This window comes from Pteropus vampyrus, unplaced genomic scaffold, assembly GCF_000151845.1.
Source record: "Pteropus vampyrus isolate Shadow unplaced genomic scaffold, Pvam_2.0 Scaffold466, whole genome shotgun sequence".
Taxonomy (NCBI): Eukaryota; Metazoa; Chordata; class Mammalia; order Chiroptera; family Pteropodidae; genus Pteropus; species Pteropus vampyrus.
The window spans coordinates 116,894-129,018 of NW_011889247.1; the positions used below are offsets into that span (position 1 = coordinate 116,894).

General features: G+C 35.7%; 1 protein-coding gene across 2 annotated transcripts in view; it reads right to left on the reverse strand.

Annotated features, from left to right (window-relative positions):
* Positions 1-1,933: 1,933 nt before the first annotated feature.
* The window catches only part of LURAP1L (leucine rich adaptor protein 1 like), a 38,772-nt gene continuing 28,580 nt past the window's right edge, over positions 1,934-12,125 (reverse strand). For both annotated transcript variants that reach the window (XM_011382223.2, XM_011382222.2), the window contains one exon: positions 1,934-2,674. In XM_011382223.2, the coding sequence (XP_011380525.1) occupies positions 2,300-2,674 (375 nt within the window). In that variant the 3' untranslated portion in view covers positions 1,934-2,299. The remainder of the gene's footprint in view (positions 2,675-12,125) is intronic.

Below are 12,125 nucleotides of genomic sequence, written 5' to 3' on the forward strand. Positions count from 1 at the left end.
GAGCCAAAAAAAAAAAAAATCTCTTTAAGTATTCTGCCAATGTTTATTAGTTTCTTTAAAATACAATGTATAAATGAAAACTATTCCATACACTTATATTCTTATGTTTTTTCATTTCCTTTCCTCAGAGGGGAAATTTATAGAGGGCATGGGATAGACAAATGCCAGGAGAAGCTGATTGGGAAAATGAGGGTGTAAAAGAAATTAGCAAGATTGAATTTATAATCTGAAACGGTGATCTCTGATGACAGAAATTCATCTTCCGTGTACCTGGCTTGATCTAGGCAAATGTTGGGTTTTGAAGGAGTTAGAATTTGCTCTTTTATACCTCTTATACTCTTGCTGTCTGCCTACTTCCCTCTTGTTGGGGATGTTCCCCTTGCAATGCCGCAGACATATCATTTCATATTTCAGTACCCTCTGAAATTCATCAGTCTTCGTCCTAAGAATATTTTCTCATCTAGATCATAAAGTGTACTCTTGGATTTTAATCTGGTCAACAATCTGTGCTAAACATTTCTTGGTTTAATTTCAGATTAAAAAACAAACAAACAAACAAAAAAACAGCCAACCTACCAGGCTTTGTTTAGGTTGATTGTAAAAGCAAGCAGAAAGGGGAAAATAGATGAGGAACAGTTGGCATGTGACCAACTCCCAGATATACCTATAAGCACAAAACTGACTCCGGATGTGTGATTTCAGGAAAGGATTCAGAAAGCTTAGTATTGGAAAATGCAGGTCCCATTAATTGGAAGGAGAATGATTGGTCACTTTTTTCTTTTTGTCATGGGTTTATATTTGCTTTCTCATCCACACTTTATTATTTAATTTCAGTAGATACCAAAGGAGCTACTACGTGTTATTTTTAGGAACAAGACAGACTCAAGTTCAAATCCCAGTGTTGATGCTTTCGGGTTGATTTTACCCAGTTACCTACCTTATATGTGCCTCAGTGTCCTCAAACGTAGAAGGGAGACAACCCCCTACATCCTGAAATTGTTGCGATGAGCATTATATCAAGCAATTTATGAAAGAGGACTAGTGTTAAATATAGACCCTGTAGATATTAATTTAAAAATAGAATAATACATATCATTGCAACAAATAATACATTTGATAAGTGTGTAATAGGTATATAACAAAGGAAACTTGTGGGAAACTATGTCTGAGATATGAGCATTTTCAGTTATAAATAGGAAGACTTTTTGACTCATTGTAAAATGTTAAGTGCAGAAATGTGTATTATAAAAAAGTTTGAAATCTTAATAGATTCATTCACTAGGAATCATCAAGGTGAAAGAAATGTGGAGGATTAATAGTATCACATCAAAATTAAGTATTCACTATATGAGTTACATTTTCATATGTCATTTCAGAAAATTAAGAGATTATTTATCCATCCCAGATAAAAGGTTATCATATTAGATTTCATAAATGAATAGTGATTCTGCTTCCCACACTGTCTATCAATCCATCTATATGTATGTATCTATGTTTTTATATATCCTATTAGATGTAAAACACTTAAAAGTGAATGTCAACAAAATTTCAAATTACAGTTAAATTTAGGACACCTTAACCTCTAATCATCTTTGTACCTGATCTCAATTTTTTCTTTGAAATTTGGGAGAATTATATAGATTATCATACAACTTAGTCTACAATTTGAGTTAGAATTACTGATAACAAAATGCGGATCTGCAGTAATAACACATATTTGAACTGAACAGATTGCATATAGTCGGGGCTTCCAAATGATTGTCATGAAAAGTGTGTAACAGCATTGTTATTTTACACTAGGAAGTTGTGGCCTAGAAATAATGCCTGACTTCATCCCAAGCATTTTGGTCATCCTAATATACAAACAGTAATAAAACCTCAATGTCTTCTGGAGAATGAAACTCTGAATCATTTAATAATACAAACAACAATATTAACTGTTATCAGACTTTGGTTTATTGTAAAATTTAGCAAAGTTTTTCTAGCAATCCCTGACCCTTGCTCTGAAAACAAAAGCAAAAACGTGATTATTGCTTATTCTTTCTCCCTACTTATTTGCGCCACTATAAAAGAAGGGAGAAAAATCATTGTAATAAATAAAATTAGAGATGTAAGAGAGAAAGGTAAATCAGTCTAGATAAGAAATATTAGGAGCAACAGAAATATCATCAAGCAGTTTCAAAATAAGCTTCTTTTTAAAAGGCTGTTATATAAAAAAATCACACCAAATATGTAACAGCAGAGAAGAAAGATAAATACAAGTTAATTGCACACCAATCCCATGCAAAAGCCTAGGTCATTAGCCAAAGCAGTAGTATTCAGAATCCAATTTGGGATGCTTGTGCAGTGCCTGGGAGTCTTCTATTATGGCGCTGTCACCGAATTGTTCCAAGTCTGACGGGGTTTGATGGCCTGAGACATCATCTGCCAACGTGTCCAGATAGCTCCCCACAGAGATACCATCCAGCCCATCACTGTCATCATGTAGGCTACTGTAGCTGCCACGTAAAGAGGTACTCTGACTCTCCAATAAACTGCACAGGCTGCCACTGAGACTGCTGCCTCGGCTAGTAATAGTGGCTTTCTCTTCAATCATCCACTTGATGGACTCAATGCTCTCATTGATAACAAGCAACTGGCGCATGAGCCTGACATCTGTGGCTCTGAGATTAACCTATGGAGAAGGGAGAGAAAGGAAAGACATGACAATTATTCTGCATTCATGAAAGACCCGAAATTCATTTGGATTCTGTCTCCTTCAGTCCATAATTTTAAATTCACAGAATTAAAATATAAATTCACTTGATCTCAGGATGTTTTTGAAAACTGCTGACCAGTGTTAGGAGTCATAATCAAAGAACTCACTTCCTGCCAGACGCATCAGATTCCCAAAAGGACAATAAAACTCCCACTTCATCCCTGACCCTAACCAAGATGACTGGAAATATCATATTGAATGTCATATTATCTGCTAAGAAACTTATTCTCTCTCTGGCCAGACTAATAGTTTATCTGTGTTTACTTGGGAATACTTGTACATATGTCGAGAGGCGGGGAGAAGAGGAATGTATAGAAATTAAGGAGTCGTCATATCATCATTGCAGCAGCTCCTATTTTTTGAGTGATAATGTGCCAGGCATCATTATAAAAGCCCAACATTCGTTATAGTAGCAACCTTGAACCATGGGTATTATTATTATTATTCTCTCCATTTTACAGATGAAGAAAAAGAGAAAAGAGTACAGAAAGGTCCATATATAACTATATTGACATATGTATAGTACTGAATAATGCCCAAATTGTTTTAAAATTCCCTGAATCCAAAAGGGAACCAATACACTAGGCTGATCCACTGTACAAGATGAAGTATCTAGATGTTTTATGTAGATCTGATTATTTGCTTCAGATATTTCAGGGCCAACCCCTATCAAAATTGGGATATGAGGCTCTGAGATGGTCTAAAACTCCCCTAAGTGCCTTCTAAGTGTATAGTTCTTCTGAAAGTTCTAAGTTCCGTCAAAGAAATCTTCAGAGCCGCAAAGCAGACTTTCTTTGTAGGCCTTACAGTTCAGTGGGAACATCTGCTGCAATAACTCTCTTGATTGCCTTTGTTCTTGGAGTCAAAGAGATGTGGCTCCTATAGACTCCAGTGCCTGGACTAGGAGGCAGGACATGGCCACTAGAGATCCAAGTTACATTTATTATAGTTTCAAATGGATTCTTGTTTTTCAGTTGGGGTCTTTTAGAGGCTAGGTTCTAATTCTATCTTTAAGATCCAGGGTTAATTCAGATTTGTAGTTTTCTAGAATCATCAAAGGCACTCAGTCATGAGTGACTCAAGCCATAAGAGAGAAAGGAGCCTATTGTCTTCAAATGTATGCATTCATATTGTAAAAATGTTTCCTGGTTAGGAGTTAATCCATAACTGAAGGTGAACTTTGGATTGAGTGTGACAAACAAACATTAGGAGAGTTGGAATTTCTACCAATGATTTCAAAGATGTAAGATTACAGGTTAAAATATATATGTATAAATATAAGAAGCATGAACTACAATTTAAAAACCCTTAATTTTGCTAGGATATTAAATAAAGTAACGAGTAATTTTCTTATCTTCTCTGAGAAAAGCACCAAAAATAAATCCTGTAGAAAGTAACCAGTGAAAATCATTTCTCTATAAAATGTTCACAAACAGAAGGATGTGAACTTAATGAGTCTTGAGATGTTTTTCTATTTGTGGTATTGTCTCAGTGAACTTGCAATAATGTTGTGTTGGAGAAGGAGGTTTTCTGGCAGTCTTTATGTTCAAATTCACCCACACATCCCATGAACTATCAAGATACTTTTCAAGTTACACGTAATACAATAAATATTTACAAACTGGCAACAATTTGCCTAGGTCCACTGACAAGCCTAGAAAATCAATATGAGGCAAAGTCTTACAGAATTCTTCAGTTAGGCATCTGTAGCTGATAAAACTCACTGTGCCCATTGTAGGCCTGGTGCAATATAAATTTATGTGACTGTTTCTCAAGGGCTCCCCAAATGAACAATAGCTGCATTTGTTCACATCCCCACCCTGTCCCATGGAAATGTTCCGGCCCATGCCCAGCTCTAGGTATGTTCCCTATTATTCCCCTCACTTGAAATACTTTACTCTCTCCTTCTCTAAATCCGCTCCATTCTTGAAGTCCTGCTTCTTCCAGCAAGCACTACTTACTGATTCCAGCCTCCTCTGCAGTTCTTTTAGTTTTGTATCTCACAGTACTGTCTTATATTATACTGTCTTATATTGCTACCTTTATTGTGTGTTTTTGCTGTTTCTTAAACTAAGCTTTAAGTTCCTTTAAGAAAGAAGGCATGTCTTACATTTCTTCCATCTCTCTGTCTGTTCTAAGCATTAATTTTTTTTCTTTTTTTTTAGAAATAGTCATAATTTTAGGATCTATGAAATTTAAGTTCTTAAGACAAAAATAATACACATTTCCAGCAACTGTGTTATTCAGGGGTTAAAACATACTTAGGATAATTTTTCAGTAATTTTTGTCTGAACTATACAGTGGCTGCATCAAATAGAAATTTTTAAAATTTTATTGAGCAATATGAATAAGAGGGGTATAGACTCTGAAGTAACAAAAGCTTCCTTTAATCACGACACGATTTATTTAGATTAAAAAAAAATCTTTTCTGAAAGCAAATATTCACAGTCCATTGAACTCTTTTAGGGAAAAAAATGACGAAAGCAAGTCAGCTAGAACGTGTTGATCCGGCCAATAATGATTACAGGTTTACTGAATCTAACTCTCTGTCCTCCCAGTGAGAGAGTAAACAGCTTCCCACTGTGGGAGCGCTGGGCCAGCTGGTTCACACGGCTGCTTGTCCATTACCTGGAGCTCCTGGCTGCTTGCTTCACACTTACTGCTTTCTCTTCGAATTAAGGTGTGGTTATGCTACTACTGATGAACCCTGAAAGTATGAACAATCCACCACACACAGAACTAAATCATAGTGTCACTTCTGTCTCTAGTAGCTGCCCCACCTTTCTTCACAATTATTCTTGTCCTTATGAAGTCTGGCCATGGATTAAGAAGAAAGTAGACTTGCCCCATTGACAGGAAACTGCGATATTTTCACTTGAGGTCTTATAAGGTCCTGTGACTTCACTCTGAGGATATTGAGAGTTGGGAGGTCCTCATTATAGTTTGAGTTTAAGTGTCTCCTTCTTGAAGAGCCCCTTTCTAATTAGCCATTCTGTCCAATACCCGTACCTCATTTCTGGTTTCTTTTTCTCTTTATAATATTTATGACTAGTTGAAATCGTTCTGCTTATCATTTGTTAAGACAGGAATTGGTCTGTCTTGTTTGCCACTCTGTGTCCAAGACCTACCATAGTACTTGGCACATAATAGGTGCTCAATTAATATTTATTCAAGGGCCAAATGATTGCTTCAGATTGGACCATCTAACAGGAACACCCCTCCCTTGGGTTTTGCCGTGGGCCAGTGATATGTGACTTGAGAGGAAGGAAAGAGGCAGCTTCTGGAAAGAGCATTTTTGTATTAAAGTATTGCCAACATGCAATCCCATTCCTATTCATTCACAAGACTCAGACACTGAGAAACTGGTACAAAGTTATTCCGAGCTTAAAAATACAAAATAAGACATAGGAAGGAAGTGGACTTGAAGGTGTGAATCACTCTCCAAACGTTATTCTGTTTGTTCGGAGGAGGCGATTATAGGTACTAGCACACACAGGTGTTCTATAAACACTTGGTGAAATGAGTTAAACAAAGGGAACAAATAAACAAATAGGACATTTACAAAAAAACCCCCAAAACAGAAAGACCTGTTCTACTATTGGTAAAGGGATGTGGATGTCCTTTCCTCTTTTCTTCAGCCTCTTTACTCTAGCCCTTCCTGGTAATTCACTGTGGTTCATCTTCATACTTGTCTCTCATGTTTCACAATTGTAACATAACAGGTCTTTGTACTGAAAACTGAATGAATTCTGAAATTTCATGTCATTTTTGAACAAGTGGTGAATTGGGCCTATTGTAGAACTTGAAATGAGGGATCTTGAAAGAGCAAATACTATTAATAATAAACTTTTCTAGATCTATGTTTTCTTTCAGAGTATCATTTTATTACTGAAAGAATACAAAGATTTTGAATTGGCTCAGTAGAATCCAAGAAAGAGAGAATGTGGTCAAATTTTCAGTTAATAAAGGAGTTGCCAAACAAGTTGACTTATTTTGTGGTATTATACGAGGAACATGGTATGGGCTTCTGGCCTACCACTGTATACCTCTGCGACCTTTGGGCAAGGTGGCTTAGCACTTAAGACCTCAGCTTCCATATACCTGAAAAAAAAAAATTGTGGAATTATATTCCGAGCTGCAGTGAGCCACTGGACTTAGTAGAGGTAGTAAAGCGGTCTGTGAACCAAGACTAATTTCTACCCAATAATGAAGATTTAATTTGGCTAAGGAACCCAGCTATCACTTTTGTCAGCTCTTCATATTAAGATTTCATTTAAGATGTTAGTTGATAAGAGGATTCTGTAGATCAGGTCATCTCAGGATTTCCCTCCATTATGACATTGTCTCTGTTCTTTGTCATTCCTGTGGCCATTTACTTACTAAATTGTTTCTGCTATGAGAAAATTATGCAAGCTCTTGAGGAGATAGATTAATCAGTTTTGCTGCTCAATACCTCCTGCAAAAGATTAACTAGTAAAAACTCATGGCTAAATCCAGAAGTTTGAGCTTCATTGAATTTTAATCACCTTATCAGAAATTGTGTAGTAATAGTAATTTTAGCTCTTTACACTTGTGTTTAAATAAAAATCATATTTGTGTTCTGCTTCAAGGTAAACATACATGTCATCTTTAATATGTCTATATATTAACTACAATATGCACATGAGCTGCTAAATTGTATCTTCCAAATAGGGACCTGCTCATGCTTATCTTGTCATAATGCTGGCTTAGACAGCACCACGAAGTCTACTCTATCTCAGAGCTCTCCTTCACTGTTTTTTTCTTTTTATTTATGAAAATTGACTAGTCAAATAAAAGCAAGTTACCTCTTAGCTATATATTCCTACTGTAAACCCCACAATATCCATGACCTAAATCCCAAATGTCCAGCAAGCTGAAATATGAATTAGAAGAGAGACAGACTACTTTGCAAGCAAGTCTGTAATCATGTACATGAAGAAAGGTAAATATTAGATTTCCCTTTTAACGTTATGCACTAATCCTAATTTCAAATGAGAAGAAACCACTCAGTACTTTTTCAGATTTGTAATTGGTGGAAGGCCCCTTTTCTAGCCATATTTATTTCCAAATATACCGAGAAAATAAAAATAAAAAGCATCTGTACTAAATTAAAGAGATGTTGTACAGGCACTCGGAATATTGTTTTTCCAGCAGTTTATCCCAGTTTATCTGCATGTTCACTTTGCATAACCTCCTTGTGTCCAAATTTGCTCCCTCTCCAAATTTCACCACATTCTCAATTTGATGATCACAGAAGATTTTCTGCCTACCCATCCTTAACATTTCCAGCAGTTTTATTAATCGCTTTATTTATAAAGCACTCCTCGACCTCTTTTCTCAGAAGATCCATAAGGATATTATTGTCTCTCTGCAGTCTCAGAAGACATTGTACAACATTTCCACCTACTGCTTTGGTTTGGAATGCTTCAGGAGAAAAGCCTGCGGCCGTTTACAAGTCAGTGCTCTTCCACCAAAGTTTTCTTTTGCACTCTCAGCCAGTCCAAAATTTACAACAAAATTTGTTCCTAATTGAGCAACAGAGGATTTCATTTTTATATCAGTCAGCTTTATCTTCCTCCATTTGTGTTGTTTATATGTGGAGTTGAACAATCATTAAAACAGCTAATCCTTTTCTCTAAACCTTATAGAAGAGTAATTTCCCCAAAGACTAAATTACACACATAAAAACACTGTCATCAGCACAGTGACTAATTGATGTTGTTTTGATAAATTAGAAAGCTGCATTTGGTCTATTTGAAAGGGGCACATGTGACCCTCCTGAATCTTAAACATAAATTCCTGCCATCAGGCCTTCTCATGAAATCTGTATAGTTTTGCTGATGAGTCCGCTGATTATCAAAGTAAGACAAGGAGCTTTTTGATCTCATTCTATCAGGTTTTAGGCCCAGTTGATACTGGATACCTGTGAAGTCACTTCCTTTTCTGTATCTGAATACAGTAAAATTCGTTTTCCTGAGTGCTTTCAGTATGTTCATGAGCAGTATAATCAACTGAGCTGAAATTCATTTGGAATGATGTAACAAAAACATGAACTCCTCATATTTGTACAAGGAAACTCATACATACAGACCAGACAAGAAGTATTTCCATTAATTTATAATAAGTGTTCTTTCTGCATGTGCATTTTTCTAATTTAGAACTTAAAATAGTATCTTTATGTGGAAGACTAGGATATGGTAATGTGATCCTCTGTGAAATCTAGTGGCCATGCTTACACTGGGAGAAAGAAGGATGCAGGGTGATGTTCTGGTAAATACTTAACAACTGGCTCTCTGGGAAAACTATACATACACATACACATAAATGCATGCATGTAGTAGTGTACGCTTTACAAATAATGCCAAAATTTACAGTGCTTTTTATTGTAAATTTCATGTAACTGATTCTCAGAGAACGCTTTTGTTCATTTTTGCTGAACTTTTTGTTCATGTTTGCTGATCTGAACCTATGGTTGCAGTTCAACCACAATTTAACAAATAAAATTGATCCAAATCTACTAACTCTTTTCTCAGTAATATTATGTCATTAAATCTGTGATCTACTATTAAAGTATTTTTCACCACAGTACAAATTATAGTCATTAAACTGAAACCTGTTTCAGCTATAACACTAGTTATGTGCCTCCATACCAGTTATGTCTGAACTTTACTGGTTTGTTAGTGATGTGAGCAACTTTGCTAAATTGGATAATAGTTTTTGAATATGTGAAGAATATTTCCCAATTTTTTGTGCTATTGATAATGTAATAGCTAAAGACACAACACACTTTTAAGTTTAATCTGCAGTATTAACATTTTCCCATCACTGTTTTATGACAACAAAATAAAAGTCAAATTCTGATTTATAGTATTTTTAAATTTTTGTGCTGTAAATACTCCTGCCGTGGTCAATTTCAGGCTACCAGTGTGATATCACTAAATATCAGGCTGATAGAGGATTCTCAACAACACAGCATTATGGAGTATTTTCACCCTCTAGATACAATAAATGTTTTAAATAACCTCAAGAAGATAATAGTAAAATGAAGTAAAATAATTACAAAGTAATGAGTTTTGAGTATTACCTTATTTTTCATATAACTTTTTAATTTGTAGGTTTATGTAAATACTTTAAGTTTTAATAATGATTGTGATTGAAAACAAGTTCATAAAATTGAAAATTTAACAAACAGCTCACACAGCCCAGTAGGAGTTGGCTCTAGTATATCATCAAAGGTACAGATAAAGGCTTTACTTAATTTACATTTTTGTGATAAATAGATTAGGACATTCATTTTTTTCCCTTACATTTTCCGATACAGGCTTAAAAGCTCAATGTAATTTTATCTTTTCCACTACGTATAATTCGATGAAAATGAAAAACATTTATACCAAAGTTATTAGTGTTTTTTTATGGAAAGAGTTCAAATATTGAATGTAAATTATTCTTTAAGCATCCTTGAGACATGAAATGTACTTGGAAAGGGAATAATTTAGATATCTGAAACAATAATTTAAGCATTTGCATTTTTATATTATAATTTTTGATGGATATTTTTCTAATATATGTGACACACTTCGCCATTTTGGTAAACAGAGCCAAGCTGAATCAAACAGTAAGGGACCAAAGTATAAACAGAGCATTTCTAATGCATAGAGAGAGAGAGTTATTCAGCAGTACACTTAAGAGTTGTTGAGGAAACAGAACCGTAGTCCTTTTTTTGTTTTACATGATTCTATACATCCCACCCCACCCAGATGCTTAAACTCTCTTTCAGTAATTTTTTGATGTTGATATTAGATCTGTTTGTACCAGTCCTTATGTCCCCTTTTTCTTCTTCAGTCTCCCAATTCTATTTCTAGAATTTGCTATCTGCAGCCCAGTAGTACTTCAGTAACTCTAAGTTATTTTCCTATTTGTTGAATAGGGTAGGTAGAACTGAGTTGCAAGGCAGACTGATCTTTGCACTTCTTAGAAACTAACATTAACTAGTGAATAAAATTAAGTGAGGAAGCAATCTCTGCAACAGAATAAAGTGTATGGGCCTTTCTCCCTAGAACAGTGATCCTCAACTTTTAATACGCATATGGATCACCTTGGAATTTTGTTAAAATTTACCTTCTCTTCACTAGTTCTGTAATCCTGCATTTCTAACAAGTTCCCAGCTGATGCCAATAGAGGTAGGCAACCTGTAAGATATCTCCCAAATAAGCCAGTCCCTCCTGGTATCTACATCTTTGTGTACTTCCCTGTCCTTGAGTGTGGGTATACTGGTCTACTAATTTGTTTCTAAGGAACAGAATATGGCGAGATGATGTGATGTCACTCCTGAGAAAAGGTTACAAAAAGGTTGTGGTTTCTGTCTTGGGCACACTTTCTTACTTGCTCTGAGAGCTACCTGTCAGGCTATGAATTGTTCTAGTGTGAGAGCTACATGAAAAAGAACTATCTCTGGACTTCGCCTACCAAGAAACTAGGCCTGCCAACTGCTACTGACTACAGAAGTGAACTTGGAAGCAGATCCTCCCTGAATCCAGCCCCGAACTGCCTGTAGCCTCGACTGACATATTGGTTGCAGACTTTTGAAGAGACCTTGAGTCAGAGGCACTCAGCTAATCTGTGCACAGACTTCTGACTCACAGAAGCTGTGAAATAACATATTTGTTTTTCATTTTGCTAAGTTTTAGGATATTTGTTATGCAGCATGAATAACGAATACACCAGTGCTGTCGGTAAATGGACTACATTCCGAGTAGCAAGGACCTAGAGATGTTTTTACTTACGTATTATTTTGGGGAAATGGATGCTGGACTGTACTATCAATGGGACTCTACTCTATTGATACATTTGTTTCATAGTTTGAAAAAAGTAAAAACTAGAGTAACTTACTATTTGAAAATTATACTTTGATAGATTTGGAGTTGCTCTCAAGATATCCACTATACTCTAGAACTAAAACAGAGTTGCCTGGGAAGTGGCTTCTGCACTGAATCAACAATAGCAATAGAACTTTACCTTTTCTGACACAGTTTTGATTCTGATTTGGTTCTTTTTGTTCTGGTTTGTTTGCTTCATTGTTGTTGTTTCAGATTCTTTGCCAATAGTTACATTTTTGTTTAACTGATTGTTTAGATAATGTCCATCTCCACACTGGATACTGAACCCTCATGTAAATCAGCCAATTCCAGAGACTTGTGGGTACTGAACCACTAGGCCAGTCAGGGTCACGTAATCTATAAATTATTCTCCATTTGGAGTATCAATAATTGGCAGTCTGATTTCATGATGTGACCATTTTGTGATCTCTATTAGGATGACAGGAATCTATTATTCTGCTGGGTGAGAG